At 45.6% G+C, this 27,251-nt stretch overlaps 1 protein-coding gene across 1 annotated transcript in view; it reads right to left on the bottom strand.

The window, feature by feature from the left end:
• Positions 1-454: 454 nt before the first annotated feature.
• The window catches only part of LOC118113259 (metallophosphoesterase MPPED2), a 55,026-nt gene continuing 28,229 nt past the window's right edge, over positions 455-27,251 (bottom strand). The window contains 4 exon segments of the mRNA XM_035162806.2: positions 455-596; positions 1,577-1,606; positions 1,609-1,689; positions 2,674-2,789. Of these exon segments, the coding sequence (XP_035018697.2) occupies positions 478-596; positions 1,577-1,606; positions 1,609-1,689; positions 2,674-2,789 (346 nt within the window). The 3' untranslated portion in view covers positions 455-477.

The raw sequence follows: 27,251 nt of genomic DNA, 5'->3' as shown, positions 1-27,251 counted from the left end.
GATCAAGAAATAAAAGTTTTCTGCTCTGAGGCAACGTGATGTTTGAAGGATTCTTTCTTCTGGACGAGGTTTCCACGTCTTCCTGTGGCGGTCGTGTGATTGGCAGGAAGCAGACGCCGCTTCACGCTCTCTCGTTGGTGGAAATCGTTAAACACTGAGAAAAAAAAAAACTACAAACCCAGACGGACTGCGTGCAGAAAAACAAAAACAAAATCTGAGGGAAACCAGAATCGTTGGCACAAACTTTTAAAAAAAATAAAAAACACCGATATTCTCCTTTGAACCCCCCCCCCCTTCCCCTCCCTCCCCCACACATCTCCAAATCTTCTCCGCCTCAACAACAGCGTCGAGACGAACAAAAGTTTGCAAAGAAACACTTAGAAGTTTTTTGTTTTTTTTTTTTAAACTCAACATATTTATAGAAAAAAAAAAAAAGTAGTTTAACCTGCCCCAGACCCTCCCCCGCCCCCTCTGGTCTCAGGAGGTGGAGGGGTTGGGCAGGTCGAACACGATGGGGGGGTTGGTGGGCTGGAAACTGACAGTGCAGGTCGACGCGTTGACGAACGTCGTGAAGCCGTCTGTCATGATCCCGTAGCCTGAGGACGGAGGACGGAGGACACAGGAGTGAGACACACTAAGAAACTTACCGTCAACATCTTAAACACAAGCATCTCTACTGATAACTGTTATAACTCAGTTGTGTAATTTTACACCACTAACTTTCCAATCAAGTGTTCAAACATTAACCTTCCTTCTATTTTCTAACGACGTTAAACAAATATCTCTGCATGAAAAAACGTTGCAACACGCGAAGAAGACGTTGACGAAGATGTCAAGAGGCGATCGTTGTTTTATTATCAAGATGAAATAGGGCTTTTTGGATTTTTCACCAGTTTCTCACAGAATAATTAATGGAGAAAAACTGATATATTTAGGGAACTGATTTCTTTGAGTGTGTGTAATTTTGCTGGACAGTATTTAAGTCGAGCCTTGGCGGAGGTTTGAGCTCTTAATATGAAAAGGCTCATAGAGTGAGGTCAGAAGAAGAGGATCTAAGTTCACCCAAAATGTTAGTGTTGTAATATAAAGTTTCTCTTTTGGACTCGAGGTTTAGTTTGGAGGACAAATAGATGGCGACTTGTGGAAGGTACAAAACACGCTTAGAGACGGAGGAGACACAACGCTGGTTTGGTGCGACCAGCCAAGGTTTAGATACTCCACATGTAATCTGAAGGAATGTGGCCAAACTTTACTTTGTAGGCTCAGAGTGCAGCTCGACTGCTCCCATCTCATCTGCTCAGTGTCTGTGATGCATCTGGTGCCGACACTAAATCATCCAGGAAACCTTCATTCCTTCGCCCTGCAGGATTTACCTCACAGTTTACATCTGTGCACATGACGAGAGGTTGAGCTCCAACACACAATGTTGTGTTACCTTTGAAATCCCCTTTTTTTTTGGATGAGGCTCTTGTTTCTATGTAAAAACTATTTTTCTAAATCTTAGGTGAGGAGTGGGATCCAATCCTCCTGCTTCTAATACACCTCTAAACCCTGGGACCATCCCCCCCCCCCGTACCTTCATGGATGCCTCCGAAGGCGTGAAGTTTGGTCGCACCCTCTTCTGGACCGTGTTGAGCAGCTCCACGCAGCCGACTCGCTGCAGCTCCTTAGGAACCCAGTCTCTGAAGCCTGCACACACACACACACACACACACACACACACACACACACACACACACACACACACACACACACACACACACACACACACACACACACACACACACACACACACACACACACACACACACAGTTTTCAGTTAATAGTCAGATCCCTCCACAGTCCTGACGTGAGGAATGGATTTACTGAACTGTGACTCTCTGAAGAACAGGCTTTACTTTCTAAACTACTGATATTGTTTATGTTTTAATGACTCAGATTCACATTCTGTTTATTCAGCCCTGCTCGGATTCTGCTCTCATTGTTCGTGTGAGAAAAGAAAACAAACCTCTATTGAAAGCAAATATCTAAATTTACAAACTAAAACAAATTCCTCGTTTCAACTTCTTGATACGGAACCCTGTGAATCAGTGAATGAAACCCGCTCTTCATTTCTTCCACAGTTGTGCAGCACAGATTTTTTTTTTCTTCCATTTGGTGTCTACATCCTCAACAGCTTCCCCCCCCCCTTTCTCTCCTTTCCCATGGTCTCTCTCCGATCGTTTGCAGCGTCTGTCACTCTGCTGCAAAATCGAGTTTCCATGCAATCAAACAGCCACAGCGGCCGCCGCCGCCGCCGCAGCAGCAGCGGCGGCACCGCTCCGTAGGCGAGAGGGAAGGAAATCACTCAATAAAGCCAGATGGAGAGCGGGAAGAAAAAAAAAACAAAAACAAAATGGAACACAAAAAACACAACAGCTAGAAGGAAAACTGAAGCGGTGGTGAAGGAAGACTGAGAAAATGTGTTTTCTTTTCCATAAAGTCAAACAAATATTGAATCAGGGGGCCATGTTGAGGGTGTAAGGCGCACACACAAACACACACACACACACACACACACAGTCCTGCTGCGACGCCCCCCCCCCAGCGATTCCATACAGATTCTGAATAATGAGGCCCGTCCTTGTTGGATATGGTAATGAGGGGGACTGTGATTGGTTAATTGGACTCACCGAGCGGAGGTCCGTGGGTCATCAGGATGTCGATGCCTTCAGGGACGAGGTTCCATTTATCCAGCAGAGACTGACCCCGAGGCAGGTTGAACCCCCAGCCGTTAAACCACGGAGTCCTGCGGAGACGGAGAGGGGGGGGGGAGGGGATCACATTAACGACGCTCAGGAGACCAACCGTGATTATGGCAAAAATATAAAATCGTTATCAGGAAGCAGCGGTTATTATCACATTTATACAGCTTTTCTTCAGCCAGACATCTTTTCTAAAACCTGCAGTGGCAGCAAGGTTTTGTTTTAATGCTCCTAAATAAATTCACTCCACATATTCACAGACGTATATTATATATTCATAGCTTCAGCCATAATCTGTGTTTTGATCCAAATAACCACAAACAGAACCAAAGTGTGCACATGACTGACAGTGATGCATGTTCAGGAGCTAACAGACTTTAATATACAAACAATACCACAGTAAATTAAACGCTGTGTGTAACACAAAGCGCTGCAGGCAGGTTCATGCACCTTTAACTCTTTCACAGTAAAAGACTTGAACGATTTAAGTTTGGATTTCTCATTGTTGGGAACAGTTTGGAGAGTCTGGGCTAAAAGTCAAACTCACAACATGTCTGTGAGTTTTAAATCAGTTAATACAGATTTAAAACTCTGAGTGTTTGGCTTCTTAAATGGTACGACAACCCGATGTCAACAAAACTTTGATATCCACTATTTTCCACCTTATAGAACGGTTAGTTATCTATTTACAGTTTGAGCCCGACTGATCTTCACAGAGCAAAATAATCAGGAAATACCATAAAATTACAATATTTCTACAATTAATTTCAATTAATTCTAATTAATTCTAGAAAAAAAACTGATGAGAAATATTGTTGCTATACTCCAGTGGAAATATGAATGCCTTTATACATTTAAATCTACTAATTAAATTCAAAGCTTGAGCCAAACAATATGAAATAATGACGATCCCTAAAACAGGACACACGAAACACTGAATCTATGTGTTGACTGTTCACAGGCAGGTTACACACACGTGTGCAGGTAAAATGCATCAACTGCAGCTCAGACTGAGAACTCGTAGTTTCACAATCAGAAACCGAAAACGTTACGACCGGATGTGCAGCTTCTACTAGAAAAGGAACATGTCTAAACATCACGTGTCAAACCCCCCCCCCCGATCCCCTCTGCTTCCCAGTTACAGATTGATGGACAGCAGCCTGGCCACCTCCAGCAGCTGGATGGGAGTCTGCAGCTCGGGGTGACAGGCAGCATCTCAGCCTCCCTCCCACACACACAAAGAAAGACTCGATGCGGCTGAGTGGGAATGAGGGATGGATGGACGGGTGGACGGATGGGTGGATGCAAGGGGTTGAAAACAGATGAAGAAATAAAGCGAAGCGTGCAGAGGTTGTATGTCGAAGCGGGGGGGGGTTGGGGAAACCGAGGGGAGAAAAAAAAAAGAAATCGAGCAGAGGCCAGTTGATAAATTGAGCCTTCATTTATCACAATAGTAGTAATGGCAGAAGAAGGCTGACAACAGAGGAAAGGAAGATAGATTATCATCACATAATACCTCAGTTTATAAACCGACTGACTCCTGCACCCCCGCAAAAAGATCTTTTAATTTCACTTTGAGGTTTTGATGAAAAGACGATCCTGCTGCCGGTTCCAGGTTACTTTGGGGGGGCGGGCGGCAAAGTTCAGAGCAGCTTCCAGGCACTTAGAGCCGGTGCTGCGTCTGGGATCTGGCCGAGGGGAAATCAGGGCTCCACAAACATCAATACGCTTTGTTACAGTGAGGGATGGACGCGCCCCACGCTAATCAATACTCGCTGCTCCACGGGAGGTGCCGAATGGGGGCTAACCGGAGCCGGGGCAGACTGAAGATGTGTAAAACACGAGATCACAATCCCTCACGGATCATTTTAAAACCACAACCAGGCTCATACGGCATCAAACAAGACATGAGAAACAGAGTAGTACTTCAGCCGGGCCAGGTGAAAGCTTTATGATGGCGTCCGAGTGCCGGCTCAACCCATTTGGATCTGGTGGTTGAGCAGTATCGAGTGCTCTCGGACAAGAAGGCGGCGGCGGCGGCGGCGGCGGCGGCAGACCTGATGCCTGCGCTCTTTGATTTGCTCGCTCAGTCGTTGCCTCGTTCTCTCGCTCGGTGGAGAGCTGAGAAATGAGGTTAAAAATGAAATGTGAGGAGCGCACAGGGGAGTGAAGGCCACAGACTGAACTGATTAATTAGAACTAATCACACAAATCGGAGCTAATGGAAGTCTAATGGATTACTGGGACGACTCGCCACTTCTCGGATGGCGAAAGCACAACCGCTGCTGCCGGAGCTGTGGAGGAGCCGGGGCCCGGGCATTTGTCTGGCTCTGCTTTTTGAGTAATAGCAACAAGGCCAAACTTTGAAAAATGGCTGAACGCGTTTATTTTCCCTCCGTTCGGAAAAACAAATGGAGGTTTCATGCAGCGAAAATAAATAAACAGCCGCAGCGTTGATTTCGCTCCGTGTTTCACATGTTTTCTCCTGCACAAACACATTCGTCTGGGAGATGAAACATAACCCCTGACATGAGCCGAGGATCCAGAGCCAAGCAAAAGGTCCTGACTGAATGCAGAGCGGGGCGCTGCGGCTCGACGCCACAATGGCCCCATTGTCGGCTGTCTGCCTATGAAATATACCTTCCACGCAAGTGCATTTGTTAACCTCCGCCAAGATTAATGACATCCCGGTCACATAAAGGAGAGATTGTTTCCTGTGTGGCTGCAACACAGGTTTTATTATACTGTACTGCTGAGAGTGTGTGTGTAGGTCTGTGTGTGTGTAGGTCTGTGTGTGTGTGTGTGTGTGTGTGTAGGTCTGTGTGTGTGTGTGGTGTGTGTGTGTGTAGGTCTGTGTGCGTGTCGGGCAGGTCCACCAGCTTCTGAGTAGGATGTGAGTGTTGAACAGAATGTGCGGTGCTAGTGTCTCAGTCTGTTCTCAGAGTGTATATATCTGGACCATTGTGTGTGTGTGTGTGTGTGTGTGTGTGTGTGTGTGTGTGTGTGTGGCGTTGCGATCAGACTACATTCAGAGCCCAGTCTTGGCTTGACACTCGCCATCTGGAGCACGTCGCCGTGGCAACAAAGGGGAAGCGTCTGGAGGCAGGCACAGTGGGAAGTAAAACACCGACACAGAAATAGAAAAAGAAAAGGAGGTGACACCAGAGAAAAGAACGAGAGAGAGAGAGAGAGGGGGAGTTGTGCAGAACGGAGCGAGGGAGGACGTGGAACTGTAAGACGGAGACTTCACGCCCCCAGATGTCACAGGTATGCGTTACAGCTGCCGACTCCAGGAAATAAGTGTTTGCAGCAAAAACAGCAAACTTACTGAGGAGGAGAAATAGTCTTTGACAGTCAACATTAGCCTCGGACGACAAAGTGAAACGCTGCATCAAAAGGGATGAAGAGCAGGTAACCATGGTAACAGGGGCATTTAAGGATTGAAGGATCCCCCTGCCCCTGGTAATGAAATGGTTGAAGCGGGTTAAAAACCAGCAGCCCAGGAAGCCAGCGGAGGTGAAACAGACAGAGGCCACTCAGCCCCCGTGTGCAGAACGTCAATATTCAATTAGGCCGCTGGACATCATTAGTACGGCAGCGCTGCGTCTCTCTGGACGTGACACTGTTCTTAACCCCTCTGCTCCCCCGGGCCGCGCTCTCTGGGTCCCAAGACAGGCTATGATATCCCCTGAATACCCCCCACACACACACACACACACTTAACGCTTCACTCCTCTCATTACGCCTTTTAATCAGACTCCTCCCTCTCTTAATGGATCATCGTGACCATCTTCACACTTCACTGGATCAGCAAAGCTCCTCTGACGTTTCTGTGACACCGACCCCCCCCCCAAATATTTTGGTATCTTCTCAGGTTTTATCCAATTTTATCAATAACACCTTAGACTTGGTGCAGTGCCCCCGACAGAGAAGGGTCAAGATGATTTCCAGAAACCAAATACAATTTAAAGACAATTCTCAATATATTTGGTGATTGGGGTTTGAAAAGTTTGTGAACCTCTGTACTCCTGGGATTTTAAAAACGTGGGACACCACAGACATCATGACAGCCTTAACAGATTTAATATTTTAATCATAACAAGCCGGGCAACACCAGACTATTCTACTAAAAGATGAACTAAAGAATGACTTAAGAAACATGAAGCTGTTCCATATTAATTCTAAAGCTTCCTGGTCATCTCGCTCTTATTGGCCATCGCCGGTTTAAGCTCAATATTCCATCACAGTCCTGTCATGTGACCGGATTTTCCAGTTGTGAATATCAAAAATGTTTGATATTGTAAATTTGAAGTCTGTCAGATTACGGCGATGTCTGCCAACGCTTCTCACCCGAGGATCCTGTCGGTGGATAGTCGGCTCAGAAAGCAGCAATTTGTTAAACACGTTTCTTTAGCATTCAACGACTGCTTGACTGTGTCATCGAGTCAATCGGGTATTTTCTGATGAATAATACAGGAATGACCCAATAAACGGAGTCACACATTTCCAATAACTTCCTTTCTTCTTTGACAAACCTGCTGTTTATTCAGTCGTTGGCCCTGTGAAGACTTTCTCTTTGTTTCGTTATAATAAAAAAAAAACTCTTTCTTTTATCCTGTCCCTGAACCACACACACACACACACACACACACACACACACACACACACACACACACACACACACACACACACACACACACACACACACACACACACACACACACACACACACACACACACACACACACACACACACACACACACACGGTTATGTTTCTTTCAACATACAGCGTTACAGTACGGACCTCACTGTGTATCTATACAATCTCTGTGTATTTGTATCACTACACCTGTAGACACACTGACTTTATTTATTTCCTGAGCCTGAGAACTCGAAGTGACGATTTCCCCTCTCAAGCTCAACAGACCCACAAAAACCTGAAAAGACCGACGGCCCCTCGATGATAAAGACCGGTGTCAGCTCCCTCAGTGTCGCAAGTGGGTAGAACAACGAGACAGACGGCCACATTCCAATAGATATGGACGAAAAACGATTCTGAAAGCGTATTGCTCACATAACAGGTTTTTAAGATGTCGCCGTCTGTGTTCACAGTCCTCCTGAATGGCCACACTCCAAGAGGAGAGGGAGAAGTAGCATCGTTCTCCGGGAAGTCATTCACAGTGTTGCCCTCGGTTCACATGAGAAGCACCAGTTGTTGTGTAACAAAAACCTCCATACAGCTGCCCCACCGTGGTGTGAAGTGGGTGTGAATGTTGGATTGTTGTATGGGAACGTTACAGAGGAGACCTGCTTAACCCTTTAATAAAGTGAGAACTGGGAAACCTTCACATCAGAGGAAAGCCTCCGTTTCCCATGCACACATTTGTTCTGCAAAAGAGCAAACACACACCGACACACACACACACACACACACACACACACAGGGACGCACAAACACACAGCCCTCTGCAGGGTGAGACAGAGCACCATGTATGTGATGTGTCGTAGTGAGAGCGGAGATAAGATCGAAGCGTGTGTGAAGTGGGACCCACCACCTGAAAGCCGGTCAAGGGCTGCACCCTGGGATATCAGAGAAACTGCACTGTAACCAGCCTGCAGATAAAAGCAGAGAGAGGGGGGGGGGGGTGGGAGTGAGGGTGCAGGTCCAGCGATCCATCGTGTCTGACCTCTGAGTCAGAGCGGCCCTGGGATCAGCGGGGGGAGGGGTCTAATTGATCAACCTGTCAGAACCAATGAGGAAGGCCATGTTAATGGGACTTTTATAAGCCCCGCGGGACGTACCACCTGACACTCAAAGCTGTATGAGTATGTGCCAAAGCAGAGTACATAACCTGTGTGTGTGTGTGTGTGTGTGTGTGTGTGTGTGTGTGTGTGTGTGTGTGTGTGTTGTGGAATCCCAGAGCCCAGGTAGCCTTATTAAAAGGAGCCAAGTGGAGAGTCTGGCTGGGTTTTGACAAATGGCCTCTCAACGCCAAGGCCACCTTTGCAAACTTTGGGGACGAAGGTAGAAGGCGAAGTCACAAGGGTGAAGGGGCCGAGAATGTTAGTGTGTGTGTGTGTGTGTGTGTGTGTGTGTGTGTGTGTGTGTGTGTGTGCTCTGCTCCCGCACTAATAACCTGTGCCTAGTGACTGATGGAGTGTGGAATGGATTAATCTCGCTGCAGTCATGCTGCCAAATGCCGAGGCGCTAAGGGTTAGCCACCAGACTTAGCCCGCTTAGGAAAGGCTACAACCATGGGGACGGGTTGGTGCGCACACACACACACAAACCTACACTCACAGACACAGAGACACACACACTCCATCCCTAGGGTTTGTCCTCACACTAAGATGCAGCCAGCTGCAGTTTGACCTGCAGGCTGCTAATGTAAAACAACCGCTGCATCAGCCAGCAGATGCTTCACAGCAAACACAGCTGCTCTCGCGACCCAGCAGCTCCCAGCACTTCACTACATACAGGTCAGAGAGAGTGTGTGTGTGTGTGTGTGTGTGTGTGTGTGTGTGTGAGCAGACAGAGAAACGATGAGCGAAAGAGAAAAGGGCAAGTGCCCAATATTGTAGCAGGAAACCAAATGAGCGAGGAGAGGATCGAGTGTATTCTTCACACACTCACAGGAGATATGCTGGATTAGCTCATAGGCATGAAAGCGATCCAGGACCACAGTAAAACCTGTGATCGTGTGTGTCTGTGTGTGTGTGTGTGTGTGTGTGTGTGTGTGTGTGTGTGTGTGTCACGAGCAGACGACTGTCAACACACTGCGATTTGAAAAAAAACCCACTATTTGCGTGCAACCACAGCAAAAAAAAAAAAAAGATTATGAGAGAAATAACAAGGTTAACCGGAACAACATTAGCACCAAATACTTGCTCATTCATCCTTTTATATAAGCACCTTATATCTGACTGGATATCCAGAGCCCAGATATCTGTGATTTCCTGGAACCAGTCCGCCAACATTTCTGTTTTAGGAGCATTAGTCCCGGTCCTGCACGGACCAGTATAACATGGGGAAATTGAAAGTCTCAGCTGGTGGTTAAACGCTCACAGCATCTGAAGTCTAAGTGGGTTTTTATGGTAATAAACACGAAACCAAATGACAAAATGTTTATGGAATTCATTTTTTTCCTTTGCAAAAATCGACTGCATTGGCAGCAATTAATTATTTCCTTTGCAAATTCATTAGCTGGTTATGTTCCCTGATTGATTGATTAACATTTCAACTGAAAAATGTGAGAAGAAAGTGAAAAACATCCTGAATAGTTCCCTGGAGCCTCCGGTGACCTCATCTCGTTAAAATCAAACCCAAAAATATTCAATTTGCTTTCATGGAAAAAAAACGTAGAAATGCAGAAAATCCTCTCATTCAAAAAGCAGCAAACAAAAATAAATAAATCAGATTTTTAAAGCTAAATAATTAGTTAATGATTCAATCAACTGTTTATTTCAGCTTCATTCAAAAGTTTGTTTCAGATGTCGTTATTAGAAATAACCTTTTTTAATCACATGCTTAGTTTTCTGCTTTTTTATTTTTAAAGTATAAACTACCTTCTACACAATATCTTTGCCATTTCTCTTCGTTTACAAATTTTGAGGGAATATATTTTATGTTATATATGTTATACTGAAAAGAAATAAAAGGTTAATATCAGAAATCCAGCATCACGTGAGCTCTATTTTAACCTGTGAACTCATAAATGTGTGTGTGTGTGTGTGTGTGTGTGTGTGTGTGTGTGTGTGTGTAGTGTGTGTGTAGAAGTTGTACCAATGTGGCAGGTGCGGTTGAGGAGGAGCAGCGAGCTGTTACCGGAACACGGATACGTCCACATGTGAACACGGAACAGAAAACACTTTGAAATATGGATCTGTCAGGAAGCAGGTCCAGAGAAACTGGAGAGCAGACTAATAAACAGAGGGGGATCTGGGAGCTATTCACAGAGCCTGTATAGGGGCTGGGGGCAGGGGGCTGGGGGCAGGGGGTTCGAGACCCATTCAACCTGCCCTGACACACAGGGACAAGGGTCCCATTACCCTCCTCCAGCCCCAACCCCCCATGAACTTGATCCTGGAGAACAATGTACACAGGGGGAAGAAAGGAGCGTATAGGGAGGCATGGGGGTGGGGGGGAATAATATCTCTGGGAAATAGTGAGCTTTTCTCAGTGACAATAACTGACAGGCAAGGTTTCATTTTCCAGCTCCGCTCCAAGGACCGGGCCTGCAGCCCATTCTAAAGGGAACAAGGTGATCTGGAAATGGAAAGAACGCACTCGGCTGCACAGGTGCATCTTCTGGGCCTTTTCAAAGCTGCAGCCTCCCACTGCTTCTCCTCTACAGCACAAAGACCAACGCTCTGGTGGAGGGGGCGTCATGATACGAGGCTGCCTCGCTTCCCATCATCGGAGGTATCTTAAAGGATAATGTCACAGCTGAAGCTCTGCAGATGTTCGGTGACGTAGCAGAACTACTGCTCTTAACATTTTAGTAAATCTACAAGAAAACAACTTCAAGCAAAGACAATCTACCTTCTGGAGTGGAGCCAAGACCTTGAACCAGTAGACGTGATCCTGAACGAGTCTTTGAATCCAGCGTTTCATTTTTCTTATCCATCAGCAGGGCCAACGTTTAATGGATGAATTCAATAAAGACACAAAAGATTATAATTGTCCGTTACGATCGTGTTTTATGGGGTTCAAATTCTTTTTCTTGCAATTGTGCATCCAGAACTAAAGATTAAAGAAAAGTGTGTTAATACATGTTCAGATAGGCTGCTGATTCCTAAACCTTTAAGCATTCTGTTATGTTTTTAAAATCATATTTTAGTTCTTCGTTACGTCGTCACAGGGAGCCCTCAGTGCAAAGTGCACACGCATCACAAGTGTGACTTTTTAACTCAGCGTTCTCAGCTGTTTGCTATTTGACTCCCACTCTTTGATTCCTTTGTCCGTTGCAGCCTGTGGCTCTAGAAAGAAGATATTTTCAAATTGAACATGACTGTATTTAACATAACTGAGGGTCAGGTGGGGCATGTTGAAGACGTACTGATGATAATTCACCAGCGTACATGTAAAAACAGTTGTTGAGCAATGGTCAGTAATGAGGCTGAACTCTGAGCTGGTAATTTGAGTTTCATGCGTCAATAAATTATTTTTAGAGGTTTGTATGCGATTACTATTTGAAAATATGGCTTTGGTTTCTTTCTTCACCACAGTCAGATGAAAAGAAAACTAAAAATCATTATTAAAGCGCACTACAAGCTGTTTAACGACATGAAGGCTTTGGTCATAGAGGTGATTGTCCTGCAGAGTGGAATTACTCTCCTCCTGAGGATTATTAGAAAGAAAGCAGCAGGTTCTCATCGCGCTGTCAAAAGGCCGGGAGCACACCCTGCCTTGTCCTGACATGACAGCCCGGCCAGTCTTTACTGCAGAGGTCAGGGGTCAAGGGAGGACGAGGAGGGGGTGTTAAAGGCAACAGGAAGGGCCACGGGGGTCAAGCCAGTGCAGAGCTGTGGCACTCGGTTCATGGTTATTGTCTCGACCTTACAACGAGTGGATGTTAGCGAGGACCCAAAGACGCTGTGGCAACAATAGGCACAGGGAAGCACACAAACTGGCATTGTTAGTGTCGTGGCTTTGTATATAAAGAGCCGGAACCTGGAGAAAACAAAACACACCGGGCTGCACAGGGCAGTCGCTCCCAAAGGAGCTCAGCAGTCGTGCACATGCAACTTTAAAAGATAAAAAATACAGAGTTAATATGAAATGCAGTTTCTTTTTTTAGGGGGCAAAATACTGAAATATTCAGAAGCACTGTTTTTAATGGGAGTTAAACCCGAGTGCTACTGATCGTATTGATATTTGATAACTCATCTTCAACTTTTCCCTGTTATATAAATCTTTAAGAAAACTGAATATTTAAAGCCATCATCATATTAAGCACTAGGGAATCGGGAATGGCAATTTCACTATTTTAATCTATCTGGAAATTGACTGAATGAAGATTAGAAGATGAGTCAATAATGGAAATGTATGATTTGATTTATGAATGAATTGGACATCTTCCCTAACATACGTTCTTCTAATTATAACAGAGTTGTTGTCTCTACTGTTGTTTGTTTGCTTGACACTGATCAGAGGTCACAGTTTGCCCACCGTTTTATTTACGACGCTACATCCCCGCTGACACCTGGGTGTCGCTACCTCGACCGTCGCGGGGCTAAATCCAGCGAGTGGCGATAAGCAGAGTCCCGTCCTTGCCACTGAAACTGTGCAGAGGTCAGCAGGAAGGAAGGGAAGTGCTGCAGGATGATGTGAATGCTATCACGGCCAAGCAGAGAGCAGTAGGTAGGCTGCCCTTCTGTTTATGGAGCTGTCGTTACCGCGGTGATTGATGGCTCGCTACAGACAATCCACATCGGCCTCGTGAGAGATGTGGCGTCGTGGGAGACGAAATGGGAGAGAAGCGTGTAAGTGTGTTTGTGTGTGACGAGGACGAGGAGGAAAAAAGAAAACCTTCAGCCTTCGTGGATGTTAAGTCCATTTTCGGACTTAACATCCAGTAAAACGCATATAGATTCAGAAAGACATCTTTCTGTCATTAACTCTGTGGAATTAGATATGTTTGAAGTTTCATGTCATGTTTAAAATATTCAGCTTTTACATTCAAAAGCATCTCAGAACAAACTTGTAGGGGTCTCAGCTTCGACCTTCGCACAGTCCCTTAGTCTCTGCACCAAATCTGCAATGTTTGATTGAAATTGTTATAAATAACACCGTCCTGCAATGTTAAAGAAAGTGATAAAACTCCTGGATACGCCCCATTGTCCCGATCCACGGCTAAATGTACTGTGTTCATTCTCCGCCCGTTTCCCATCCTTCCACCAAATTGTGTGCAAATCCGTTCAGCAGTTTTTTTCACAATCGTGCTGACGACAAACCAAACACCGGACAGGGATCGTAAACAAAACTCAATCAAACCTAAATAAACTACTACTGAGCACTAGTTCCCTTAACTCAAACATCTTTGGGCTTCAAACAGATCCCAGATCCAAAGTAACCGAACCTGTGTGAACAGAAATGTCCCGACTGCAGGGCCTTCTCCTCTCTGTGATAGTCTCTGTACCAAGCCAGAGGTGTTGGCTGCTTTCAGACGACGGGAACAAAAAGTAACACCTTGAACAGTCGGATCGAGCCTCCGCTTCATCTTGTTCCATTTCCCTCCGTCTTAAATCATTAATGTTTCCCTCCTTTCTAAAACTCGCACGAAAACTCAGCCGAGCCTTCACCACTTTTCTCTTGATCAAAAAACAAGCAACCAACCCTCTGAGCACTCACCATCTCTAATGTCGTGTCCAGACTCGTTGTCATTGATGGTTTTACTTATTCATCTGAGCTTTTCACATTTGCTGAATTCAGCAGCGCCTGCACTTAGGTTGGCGACCTCTCACACCGAGCTCTACGGAAGCTAAGGGGCGGGACAGTGAGGAACGCTTTGAGCCGAGTCTATGTTTAGGCAGAAAGTAAGTCAGGGGTAAAAGGTGCAGCTAATGCAGGGCCGGCACACCTCAGGCCACAGCAGCTGGGGACACGGGGGCTTTCCTCTGCTTTTCAAATATTTATCCCCTCATAGCGTTCGACACAGCGTGGGACAGAAAACAAGATGGAGTCCTGCTGGGCCCTGGATCTGCCAGTGTACACACACACAGACACACACACAGACACACCAGCACAAACACGGCAAGGGAAAAAACAAACAGATGGGCAGATTCGGATGTCAGAGACGTACACATGCTCTCTTAGTAACCATGACCACAGAATTGATAATGACAGAAAGTCACTGCTGCCTGGAAGAGCCGCCTGGAGGTTCAGCATCTCCTCTGTGCAGGCAGCCTGTGGTCCGGTTCAGGGGGAGAGCGGGGGACCGTACCCTCACTCTACTCACCGCCTGGTTCCTGAGCCGCCTTGCTCTCCCTTCCAGGGAATTGTGATTGCATTTTATAGCCTCGAGCAGACTCCTCATGTCATGCATCCCTCCTCGATGTCGCAGACATCTGGCTAGCTCTGGGCTCTGCTGGTCTCCCCTGTGCACCCTGCTGTCCTGGATCGTTTGATTAAGCCTGCATCGCATGTAATCAGACTGAGGGCTCCTGCCCCCCCCCCCAATACCTGCAGACTGCACAACTGCAATAAATGTCACATGTGACAGCTGCAGTTTGAGTCTCGCTTCGCTAAGTTGACATTTTCAGAAAGTTTGATAAGATAACTGAACCCACCTGAAGTTACCCCGTCTGAACGAAACACAATAACTGCACCAGGTCGTTTTCTAAGCAGCAAGGAGAGAGATTTAATCCACTGAAAGGAAACTGCTGTGTTCATCCTCGTCCGTCTTCCTCTGCTGATTCAAAGCAAACATTAAAATGTAATTTGCATCATGTCCCGTGAGACAGATTCTAAACCGCACAGTTTACAAGCGAGATCATCATCTCCGAAAGTTCAACTGAATTATTATTTATATTTTTCAAATGAGCAATTCAGACAGAAGGAAAAAAGCTTTTAAACAAATCCACAGATCCACTTTTTAATCGATTCACAAAACATTTGTGTCCTTCACAGTAGGTTTTCAAATACTGAAGCTCTGTTTCATATTTTTTTGTTTAAGTTATACATGAATCTTTGACATTGTGAATAATTTCATATTATTTGGGTTGAAGGAATGAATCAACCTTTCCTGAGCGAATTCTCTCTCCCTGCTCGCTAATTTCCATGTTATGTTTAAGTCTTTTGTTCGACTTTAAATTGTGAAAATAAATTGAAATCAAATTCCAGTTCAAAACAATCTTTTTCAATCACCCGCCGGTTGAGTCTCTGTTCAGGTCGCGGCTCACATTGTGCACAGATTGACGACGTGTCACCGAACAGCGCAGAGTGAACTCTGCCTTTCATTCGCACTCGCCAACCCATTCATTACCGCTCGCTCACCTGCCCCGTCACTATTATCAAGGTGACTAACCTCCACCGCCATTAGCTGTGATGCTATTCATAACCCGCTAGTTAGCGCTGGTCGGCTGTTAACGGGCGACGTGCCATTAATTCTGAAGGTACAAAGAAAGACGTGACCCCGTTTCAGAAAGCTGCGATGAGCCGGTGCGCCGCCATCACCGCGGCCGCCGTGTGTTTAACGGGCCTCATAGGGGAAAAGAGACTTACAGTGTGTTTACACAGTGGCATCTCTGAGCTGGTATTAATAATAGAGCCACTTAGCATTCAGAGGCACTGGTCTCAGCCACACTGTTTGTTTCACAGGTCATTAAATTTATGCCGCAGCCCTAATGTTCATTACAGCAGCAAGCTGGCCAGGGGTCTGTAACACTCGCTCACTGTCTTTAATCCCCTGCTGTATTCCCAACACTGGCGTTCTCTTCATCCCTCGCTCACTCTCCCTCTCTCACATCTCAGTCCATTTGTTTGACAACAATCCTTTCCCGGTTTAATTAAAAGGATTGCACCAGTGTTTCCCGGTTTCTTGTCCCCCTCCCGTTCTGAGTATATTGTTCAACCAGCACACTCGGATGAAACGCAGAATTTCAAACGAGTGCCTACAAACGCTGCACTCTTTCAATGTGCGACTCTTCCACCTTTAAAACCTGCTGCTATGCCAGTTTCTCTTTCCCAGGTGATGCTGGCAGGAGGAAGCTGATCCTTGCTGGGGTTTAATGGTTGGCAATTCCACCTCCTCTGGTCGTCACCGTGCAGCAGGCTAACAGAGGCTGGAGGTTTGGAATCACAGACAAAAGGCTTGCACAATGCGAAAACTCATTACGTAGCTTTACGAGGATTTTAGAGAAATGACGAAACTGGAAAACAAAAGGGATTTGTCGAGGCTAACAAGGACACATGCCGAATTTAGTTAATTACACTGACAGAATCCATTCGTTTTTTTGGATTTTAACCATCAAAGACCTAAAACAACGAACGTGCTGCGGTCGAGCAATAGCAGCCAAACACAGCGGTGTTGACAGGGGGTCAGATCTAATGGACGGACCAGGGGGGGGGGCACATTTAACATGCGCGCACACATTGTAAACCTACACTATGGATTCTCGTTGCAGCCACAAAGAGGAACCTGATCCCACAGACTCCAAGCCACCCACCAATCCTTCTATTATTCCTTAATGCGACTGATTATTCTTCTTATTAACAAGAGTCCTGCAGGAGAAAACACACAAACACTTTAAGGAGCGAGCAAACACTGTTTAATCTAATTAATCCTCTTGGAAATGTAGCACACAGTGAAGGCCGACTGCAGCCGCTGGAGGAAACCTGCAGAAGTTGAACCGCAGAGGAAAGCAGACAGGAAGTTTAGTGGGTCAGATAGAGACGGGTCCTGCCAACAGTTCTCTCCACAGCTTAGACACACAGGACCAAGACACCCAAACTATCTTCATGTCACGAATCCAAGGATGAAGCAGATAAACATTGAAGCTCCCATTTGAAGTATAAAAGAATCACACAGGGTAGAATAAATGGCTTTTTCCAGGGTTCGCAGATTCAAATATTTGAACGCTAAAGACAAAAAGACAAATGTACTGCATTGCCTCATAATTCAATGTAAGCAACCTTGTATATATCACAAGTTGTGACTTTGGGAAAGAAGCCAAACCAAACCTGACCCTCGTCTCCAGAGGAAGACTGGACACGGTCTGAAACGCCTTCAGTCGAACACTGCAACGAAAACACCGTCTGCTCTCCTGCTGCGGGAATTCCTTCCATCCATCATGATTAGGTTGAGAGTGAAGATTCAGCAAAGACCGAAGACAACAGCGGTAACGTTATAGCTCTCAGAGCATTAAGCTAGGTAACAGTTCCCCCGGACGCATCGACGCCAAATCCTCACACTTCAGCCACTCCCACAGAAAAATACCTGAAATCTCTCCAATCTGCTAGCACAATAAAAAATATATTCTCAAATTCCCAGTTTGAGGTCATCTTGCCCTCTCTGCTCGATCCAGATTCTTATTTAGATCTGCACCAAATTGCACACATTGATATCAGTCATCTAAATATGACAGATTCTTTCATCAAGAATCCATGAATTATTCCCTGGGAAATTGGTGAAAATGTCAAAAAAAAAAAACGTCAAAGAAAGGGACAATATATTCTCAGATTCATGCCAGAATTGAATGTCCTCTATCTGGGGACATGTCCCCTCCTGCCACCAAGTTTCGTGCAAATCTGTTCAGTAGTTTTTGCGTTAATCCTGCTGACGGACTGACCCGACAAATAAAAGGGACAAGGGGTTAAAACATAACCTCTTTAAATACCTAAAACATCTTGTGTATTTGACAGTTGACCAGGACAAGAAGTCAGTGAGCAGAATTCAAACCAGAATTGACAAGCAGGCAACCAAACCCCTCTATGTGAGCTATATGTTCGACCCCTGTGTGCGTGGCTTTGTCATTATATGCATCTGGCGCCCCCTTCTGCCCCGACCAGGATCAGAGGCTCTGCAGAGCGTCGAGTCGTGTTGCTCTCTAATTAAAGCCGACGCTGCCACTGAAGCCCCGCCAGCCTCAGGGTCAAAGGTCACCATGCAACCGCTGACAGGAGCAGGTAAGCCAGCCACTGTAGAACGTGCTGGTCGGCTGGTCGCCCCCGACCCCCCCACCCTCTCTTACACCTCCTTAACCAGTTCTCCTCCCTCACTAGTCGCAGCCTCGCTTTTCTTTCCTCCAATTCCATCCTCCTCCCTCCAACTTTTGTCTGCTCAAGGGAAAAAAAAAGATGCATTTATCTATTCAATAACCGGGGAGAGAAAAGACGAGAGCCACAGTCGTAAAGGAGGAAGGACGAAGGGGATGAAGAGGAGAGGGTTTCTAACAGCGGCAGTGGAACGTCTATAGGAAACTCGCACTTCATTCCCTTTCTGCCTGATGAAAAGAGTGGGGATGCCACTCCGAACCGCAAGGCCATCATCGCAGGGCCAAACAAATCACTGGGGGGGGAAATGAAAATCATGGGTGGAGGTGAATGTCTCGGTGCATCTCTTGAATCTGCCCAGAACAAAGAGACGCTGTTGACCTTTGCTCGTCCGCCAAGTAGAACCAGACCTTGGTGTGTTTTCTTGAATGAAAAAGTAAAAAAAGGTCTTGGAGGACGCTGGTGGTTGAGTTGGAGAGAGCAACAGTGACAGAAATCCATTTATCATGCTTATAAAACAGGAAGGTCTTTGCGGCAGAAAAACAAAAGTCCCTTGATGTGTTTGGTCCGAGTGAACCAGAGCCTGTACACAGACGTCACATGGACTCGGAGGTCTCTTGTTCACTGGTCAGCGTTGTAGCAGCATGTCAACTCCAGAGGTCAGAGGCTGCAGCGCGGAGAGAAGGCGAGTCAACAGTGTTGTCAGTGCAACTTCATCTACAGCGTTTCCAGGCTGTATTTTGTGCTGCTTGGCTTTCTGAGCACGAGGAACCGCTGGTTGTCAGATGTCACCGTCCGTCCTCCTCCTCCTCCTCCTCCTCCTCCTCCAGCTCACAGTCGCTGGAGCTTTGAGGTTGTTTCCTGGAGGTGAACAGGTTTACATGCTCACTCCTGACAAAAGCTGTGCTGCTGTTCTTCCTTGTGTGGTTTATTGGACACGGACACACACAAGTACACACAGAGAGAGGAAGTGAATACGCAACTACAATGTGCTGGAATTGTTGTGTTAATTTGAATCAGCATGAATGCACAATGTAAAATAATGTAATAATGCCATTTTCCAGTCTTAACAAATTAATCTAATGATTAAGAAATGTTCTGTTTCCTCTTGTTTCTATAATCAATGTTTGAATTATATTAATCAGACTCTTGCAGAAAACCTCATTTCACTAAAAGATCAGGAAAACGAGCTGTGAACCTGAAACCAAGACGAGGAACCTGTCAGAACGATAAACACCGTGTGAACGTCTCTGTTCACACTGCAACTCTAATCAGGTGAAGAGGAGAAGCATCTCCTTTTCGCTGCCATTACGCGTCTCCCTGCTGCAGATGGATGCGTCTCTCACTTGTGAAGAAAACCAAGGGCTTCCAGATAAAAGATGGAAACCATATTACGTGACAAGAGGCAGGCGGCTTATATCGGCGGCAGTTCTGCGCGCGGAAAAAAAATCCAGGAGCGAGAACATTAGGTAAAAAAACAATCCTGTTGTTTTTGTTATTAGATTCTTTTTGTGGTCGCCTATCTGTCGTCTGTCTTTAGTGTCTCCGCCAGAGGGACGAGGCCGGCGACACCTCAGGCACGGTCGACCAAGAAAACACACACACACACACAAGCACAGACACACACACACACATAAGCACAGACATGCAAACAGACAGGAACAATTACCTTCCAGCTGGAGGCTGTGTTTGTACTGTAACCACAGTCTGTCCACACCGCCGGCGACAAACGCCGATCTGACCTCAAAGCAGCTTTAACACAACTCCAGAGCGGGAAACACACAGCTGTCTCTGTTCCTTATCTCACATTATTACTTTTATTCACACAACACTGTGTCGTCGAGGTGAGAAACCTCAGAAGTAAAGTTACGTGCAGTTGAAATAAACAGATTAAAGACTTAGAATGCTTCATTATCGTGCGTTTAATGCCGAGAGACGGCAAAGCAGGAGGTCAAATTACCTACAAATGTCAGAATTAGGGATAAATGTGGTGTGTGATGTTTTTACTTCACAGATCAAATGATTCTCTGATGAAAAACGGTACAAAGTACAAACTGAAAGTAAACTGCACCTCCTCAGTCCCAAAAATAACAATCAATACGGCCACAAATCCTGCGACTGGATGTGTTTCCAGATCAATAACAAACTAAATGACTTCTCTGTCTTTTATTGGAGTGTCAAGAAAATGTCAACGCAATTCTCAATGCGTCCTGATTTGCAATTGGACAGAAAGAGACTGAAAGTGAAGATTTCTCTCTGCTGGAGCATTTTCTTTTTAATTTCCTGCATAGAGGAAACATCATTTTGACATGAGATCACCTTGACTTAACTTGATTTGAACTTCTTCAAAAGAACAACAACAACAACAACAACAACAAGGAAAATGTATTAAACTGGATCATTTCCCTCTTTTTCGCAGGGAACCTTGTGTTCAGAGTTTTTTTCCGGCTGCGTCAGCCCGTTTTCGAGCCGGCAGTGTTTGATGGAGCGGCCGGCCGGCGCGTGGCAGACCTCTGCCTGCCCGGCCGGTGACTGATGCACACAAGGCCACGGAGGAGAGCTTTATTAAACGACGGCGAGGACCCATCAGTCTCCCTCTGACATATTGGGGTCTCATCTTGGGGTGGGGGTGGGGTGTGTGCGCCAGGAGGAGACAGGGAGATGTGAAACATTTAGTCTGTATATGAACACATCTCTCTCTGTGTGTGTGTGTGTGTGTGTGTGTGTGTGTGTGTGTGTGTGTGTGTGTGTGTGTGTGTGTTGGTTTCACTTTAGAATTTTGACTGTTTTCATATTTTTGCTATTTGAGAAACTTGCCTGTGTGTGTTTGTGCATATATGTTCGTGCATGTATGTGTGTGTGTGTGTGGTACTCATTTAGCAGTGAACGCTTTGAGCCTCAACGCTGCAGAGAGTGAGGGCGCGATGACAAATCCATCACTTAACCCTCTCATTCAACCTTCTGACACACACACACACACACACACACAGTGAAAACACTCTACACACACATAAGCGTGCTACAGCTGTGGACCTGGACGGCCTGCGAGGAATAATCACTAACACACCCCCCCCTCCTCCTCCTCAGCCTTCATCCCCAGCTGCGGGAGGCTCCATGCAGTCTGAACCTCCCTGCATCTGTAACCCGACGATACCTGCAGCTGCACCAGCACCCATGGGCGCACCGCATAGGTCCAACAACAACACACACACACACACACACACACACACACACACACACACACACACACACACACACACACACACACACACACACACACACACACACACACACACACACACACACACACACTCCGACACACAAAGCAGGAGTGTCCACCACAGTCCGAACCCGTTAACCGATGCGCAGGGATTTCTATTTTATGCTCCATTAAGTAAAGGTGTCACATTCTCACGTCAATAAATCATTATCTCATTAATTCTGACATATTACTGTAATTACCGGTGACACTGCCGCCTGACTGAAAACATTCAATCTAAAAGAAGAGAAGAAGAAATCCACCTTTTTGTTTCTCGACAAACGTTTTATTTTATTTGTTTATTTGATCACATTATGAAAAAGTTACTCCAGGCACAGAGCAGGTGAAACTTTCCTCCATGTGGGATTAAGAGAAATAATTGATTCGCAGTTCTCATGTAAAAGCGAATGTTTGTCGAATGTTTGACCTAAAGAAAGAAAGGAAGCTATTCTCGTTTCCGATGGCTGCCTGGTCTCGATCACGTGACACCTCGGAGCCAGCGAAGGAAACGAGGGCAGAGCGAACACGAAGCCCTTGACTTTATGGTGACGGACATTTGTCAGGGTCCGTTGCCTCATCGGAGGTAATGCTGCCATGTGCTCGCAGTCTGACGGGGGAGAGAGAGAGAGAGAGAGAGAGAGGGGAGTGTGTGTGGTGGGCAGACAGCCAACATAAACTGACGGAGGCTGGCGCCAGCGAAGAGGTGACTTAGGGGTGATTAAGCTAAAAGCAGCCGACACACGAATGTCAGACCTCCGCGACACGGACGGGTGAATACAAGTAACGTCGAGTTTAAAATTCCCGTATTCACTTTCACTCACGTGCTAAAGAGGTGTTTAAATAGACCGAAGCTTTGAATAGACGAGAACAGACGATGTTGCTGAAGAAGTCGAACACGTTTTCTCTGGAGCACAAGTCAGGCTCGGGACTTTAAAGCAGTTTGCAGGTATCACATGAATGAAGCGAGTCACGAGTAAATGAAGCACGTGACGTATTTCAGTGTGGATGTCGTGCTGATTATTAATTCATCCTTTTTTTAATGTTCTTTTCAGTTCCATTGGGATATGTTGTTGGGATTATTAGAATTATTAATATCAATATTCTCATGTTTCTTTCACAGATTTCATGAAATAAACAAGGTAAATATAATGAGAACACACATAAAAAAAAGCCTCAATTTTTTCATTTAAATATGATATAATATTCTGCCCTGTAAGGGGATGATGTTTTGAATATTGCCATTTTAATTTTGTTCTTATTAACCAGGATGTTTGGCTCCAGACAACTTTATATCCCATCAAAAATTTAAAAGAAGCAAGTTAATAAAGATTAAAATCAACAAAAAGAAAAAAATACTTTGAACCCGATCGTGTTTATTGTCTAACATGTATTTCTTTTTTTAAATATTATTGTAAATTAAGATATTTTAAGACGACTTGCATGTTCAGGCAGATCTGTCTGGTCTGTGATTTTCACTTTTAAATCAAAAGAAAAGTTAACAAAGCAGAAACCACTCAATGCCTTTAAAAAGGCAAAGGTCCAAATTATGTCAACTTTTTAAATCTAATTCTGTGGCTTTGAGTTTTTTGTTTCCGTCAGGTTTGTTCATATTTTAATATTTTTTGCTGTTCATAATGAAACACGACTTGTTATTGTCAGATGAGCGATCAGAGCCTTCACACAAGTACAAAGATTTTAATTGAATCAAGGACATTAATATAAAATAATCTGTCTTTTCAGAACTACTATTCAGAACTATCGAGTGTGTGTGTGTGTGTGTGTGTGTGTGTGTGTGTGTGTGTGTGTGTGTGTGTGAAGGGTCAGGGGTGGTCCTCGTTTTTACGGCACCAGGATGTTCATTCAACAAAAGGCCACTTCCTGTGAGAGATGGAGGGAGGTAACAGGTCCTTCCTGCCGTACACTACAGGGACAAAACCTTATGTGATGCTTGAAAGATGTGATTCCAAAACCAGGCTCACGACTGTGCTGCTGCGTCTCCGCTCTTCTGTGAAGTCTGTCCAGCCGACAGAGGAGCGGGAGTCAAATGCTGATAAAGTCCGACTCGTTCTAGTTCATGTCAAAGGTGCAGGATGAGGTGGAGGTCAGCACGAGGGCAGAAATGAACAGGAAGGAAACATTAAACCACCCATAGAGTCTGAAATATAACTGTAGGGCCCAGAAATAAGATTCACCTGACTGGGATTTTGTTAAAGAAAAGCATGTGGACAGTGTCATACACATTTGGTCACATTATGCGGACAGAGTATGTCAATGCCTCTCTTTCTGCACACACACACACACACACACACACACACACACACACACACACACACACACACACACACACACACACACACAGAGAGATGACCTTTACAGTAAAAAAAAAAGAAAAGATATGAATACATGAATAAAACTCAAATCTGCAAATGACAAATCTGCATTTGGCCCTGCGGGTCTCCCCTGAGGTGAGCTTCAGAGAGTCAAATGAGGGCAGGCGGATTTAATCTGCCACCGCTGGAAGGCGTGCACACACACACACACACACACACACACACAACACACACACACAACACACGTGAACACACACACACACACACACACACACACAGCACAGGCAAGTCACACAGACAAGATTTGCTGCGGAATACAACACAGCGATGGTCATTTCATTGGTTGACAGGAACCAAAGCGAGTCGTACGAAGAAAGAGGAGAAACAGAAATTGAAGATGAAAAAGGTACGAATGAAGAGGGGAGGAAGTGAGAGGAGAGGAGAGGAGGGGAGGAGAGGACAGAGCCTCCCGCCAGTGGTTGAGGAGCAAAGAGGAGGAGCGAAGAGGAGGCGGGCTGGGAGGATCAGGGAGGAGGAAGCAGATAGAAAAACAACGGTTTGACTTTTGACCCGAGAGTTAAGTTGTGGTCAAGTCCAGAATCAAAAAAAACAGGTTAATCCCTCAGAGAGAGAGAGAGAGAGAGAGAGAGAGAGAGAGAGAGAGAGGAGGGAGAGGGAGAGAGAGAGACACAGAAGGTCTCTGTCTCTCGCCCTCGCTCCCGGCTCGTATGTCTCTGTTGAGAATCCGTCAGCAGCTTATCACAGTTGGTAAAATCTGCAGGATTCCTCACATACCTGTGACCTGCACTGCCGTCACTCCTCCTGCAGTTAGGACTGAGCTGACCGTGTGTGTGTGTGTGTGTGTGTGTGTGTGTGTGTGTGTTATTTCTATTCTCTATTTTTACAGATTCACAATTTAGACAGTAAAATAATGACTAAAGCTCTAAACTGTGTCTTTCAAACTGAAAATGTATTTTCTTTAAGATGACACAACCAGACGCAGCAGAGTAGCTTAAACTGGGAATAAATACTTTAAATATAATTAATCAGTTAACAAAATCAATCGGCTAATCTTTTTAACGTGTACCATGTACTGCAACAAACGATTATTTTCATCATCATTAATATTTTCACAGGTAATTAACGATTTATTTTGTCAATACGATTTTAGAAAACAGTGAAAGAAGCTTCCCCCGAATCTAAAAGGTGAGATATTAAGATGTCGTGAGAAGCTGGAGCAGCAAACATTTGACTTTTTTTGCTCATGAAAATATTCTTAAAACAGATAGATCGTTAAATAGAATCATTTTGTGTGGATGTTCAGTGCCAACATTTCAAAGGACTGAAGTTTCGAAGCGTCAGAAGCGATTTGTCATCGCTCTGATCCGTGTTTCACGATCCGCTTTAACTTTACGACAGTTTGAGACAAGAGACAAAACAAATTGTCAGCGTGAACTGTGTTGATTCTTCTGTTGGTCAGCAGAGATTCATATCCTGCATTAAAGCAGCAGAGATCATCAAAAATTGAAGATTAATAAACAATGGGTTTAAAGTTCAGATAGAAGGAGTTTTACTTTGTCTTTCTGTCCCGAGCAGAAAGAGTTAAAAAGTGTTCAGCTTCAAGAGACCTTCAGACTCTCAGAGAGGTTTGACTGACAGGGTGCAGCAGTGTGTGTGTGTGTGTGTGTGTGTGTGTGTGTGTGTGTAGGGGTTTGTGAGTGTGAGGAGGGGGAGCGTCAGGTATCTGGTCTGTTAAGCATCTGTCATTAAACAGTGTGTGTTGTGTGTCTTTCATGCTACGTTGCTCTCACTCTGAACTGGGTCAGAGCAGAGTTTTACTCTAAATATTTCAAACACCGCATCAGGAGAATTCCCACGACTCAATTATTCTCCTGACAAAATAATAATAAGTCGTTATTTTTTGAATTGTGATCATTGCTTTGATCATTTAAGTAATTTGAAATCGCAGCTTCTCAAATGTGTGCATTTGTTGCAGTCTTTTGTGTAAATTAAATCTCTTTGGGTTTTGAAATGTCCGATGAGACGGACGAACAAGACGGCGTCCCCTTGGACTGCTACAGACATTTATGAGATCTGGCATCTGCTTGGTGACGCTTCCCGGTCAAATCACTCTCTCGCACTATTGCAGGTTTCTGTCAGAGCGGATTATCGTAAATACCATCAAGCATGTTTGATATTTACGTTTCGAGATGGGAGAGGCTCCGACTCGATCGGTGGCAATAAGATTATTTTGTTAACCCCTCACACTTCAGGATCATTCGGGCAGATAATCGGCCCCGTGACCTCCAGTCGGGAACAACCCCGCGAAGGTCAGAAGGGTCAAATCAGGTCTAAAATTAGCTCTTACTTCATTAAAATATAGAAAGTAGGATTTTAATATCTTTCCACTGGCTGCCCCCATGTGATTAAAAATACAAAGAAGTGGTCGGGCAGCTGAAACCTCCCCACGGTTTGTTGTTGTTCTAAAGCAGCAGCAGCAGCAGCAGAGCACAGCAGCGTTTATCAGGTGCTGGTTACACGCTACGTTTCCTGAGTGATGCTGTCGCGCCCCGACTCGCGGCAGCAGACCGCTGAGAGCTCGGAGGAGCTCGGCCACCCAGGCGGCGAGCTGGTGAGCTGTTGATGAAGTGAGGGGTCACAGCGAGGCTAAGTGAGACCTCACACTGGACAAGCAGGCCAGACCTCGGGCCACGGTGGCATATGGGTGTGAAGGAGGTGAGGAAGCCGAGGAGAGGTGGAGGGGCAGCCGAGCTGTCCACTCTGCCTCTCACGAGACCCCCCCCAGCTGTCACAACAGACACTTACCAATCCTCACACTAAACACCCACCAGGGAGAGGGGGGGCAGCATCCTTCCTCTTTCAAGCAGTGGGATGGAAAAGAGGAAGGATGGAGGGAAAACAGAGGCTAATCTCTCCTCCCTGCCGCTCTGAAGTCTGAGGAATTCTGGGATCTGCCCCCACCTCCTCCTCGCCGCTGTCCTCCGCCACTTCTGAAGCCGGGCTGCAAACCTGCTAATTATAGCCACTAAAGGATGAAGATGTGACCTAAATAGTTATTTTGAGTCTGCAGCAGACTTGTGAGAACCGCTGTGCGGCGGGCGCACTCGGCGGAGGAGTCAAAGCAGGACAGGGAAGTTCCAGCCATCGGCCGTCACACAGCAGAACGCACAGCTGCAGCGC

The sequence above is a fragment of the Hippoglossus stenolepis genome, chromosome 1, assembly GCF_022539355.2.
Source record: "Hippoglossus stenolepis isolate QCI-W04-F060 chromosome 1, HSTE1.2, whole genome shotgun sequence".
In the NCBI taxonomy this organism is placed as follows: Eukaryota; Metazoa; Chordata; class Actinopteri; order Pleuronectiformes; family Pleuronectidae; genus Hippoglossus; species Hippoglossus stenolepis.
The sequence above is the reverse complement of the archived record's forward strand: the minus strand, read 5'-3'. Positions and strand labels throughout refer to the sequence as shown.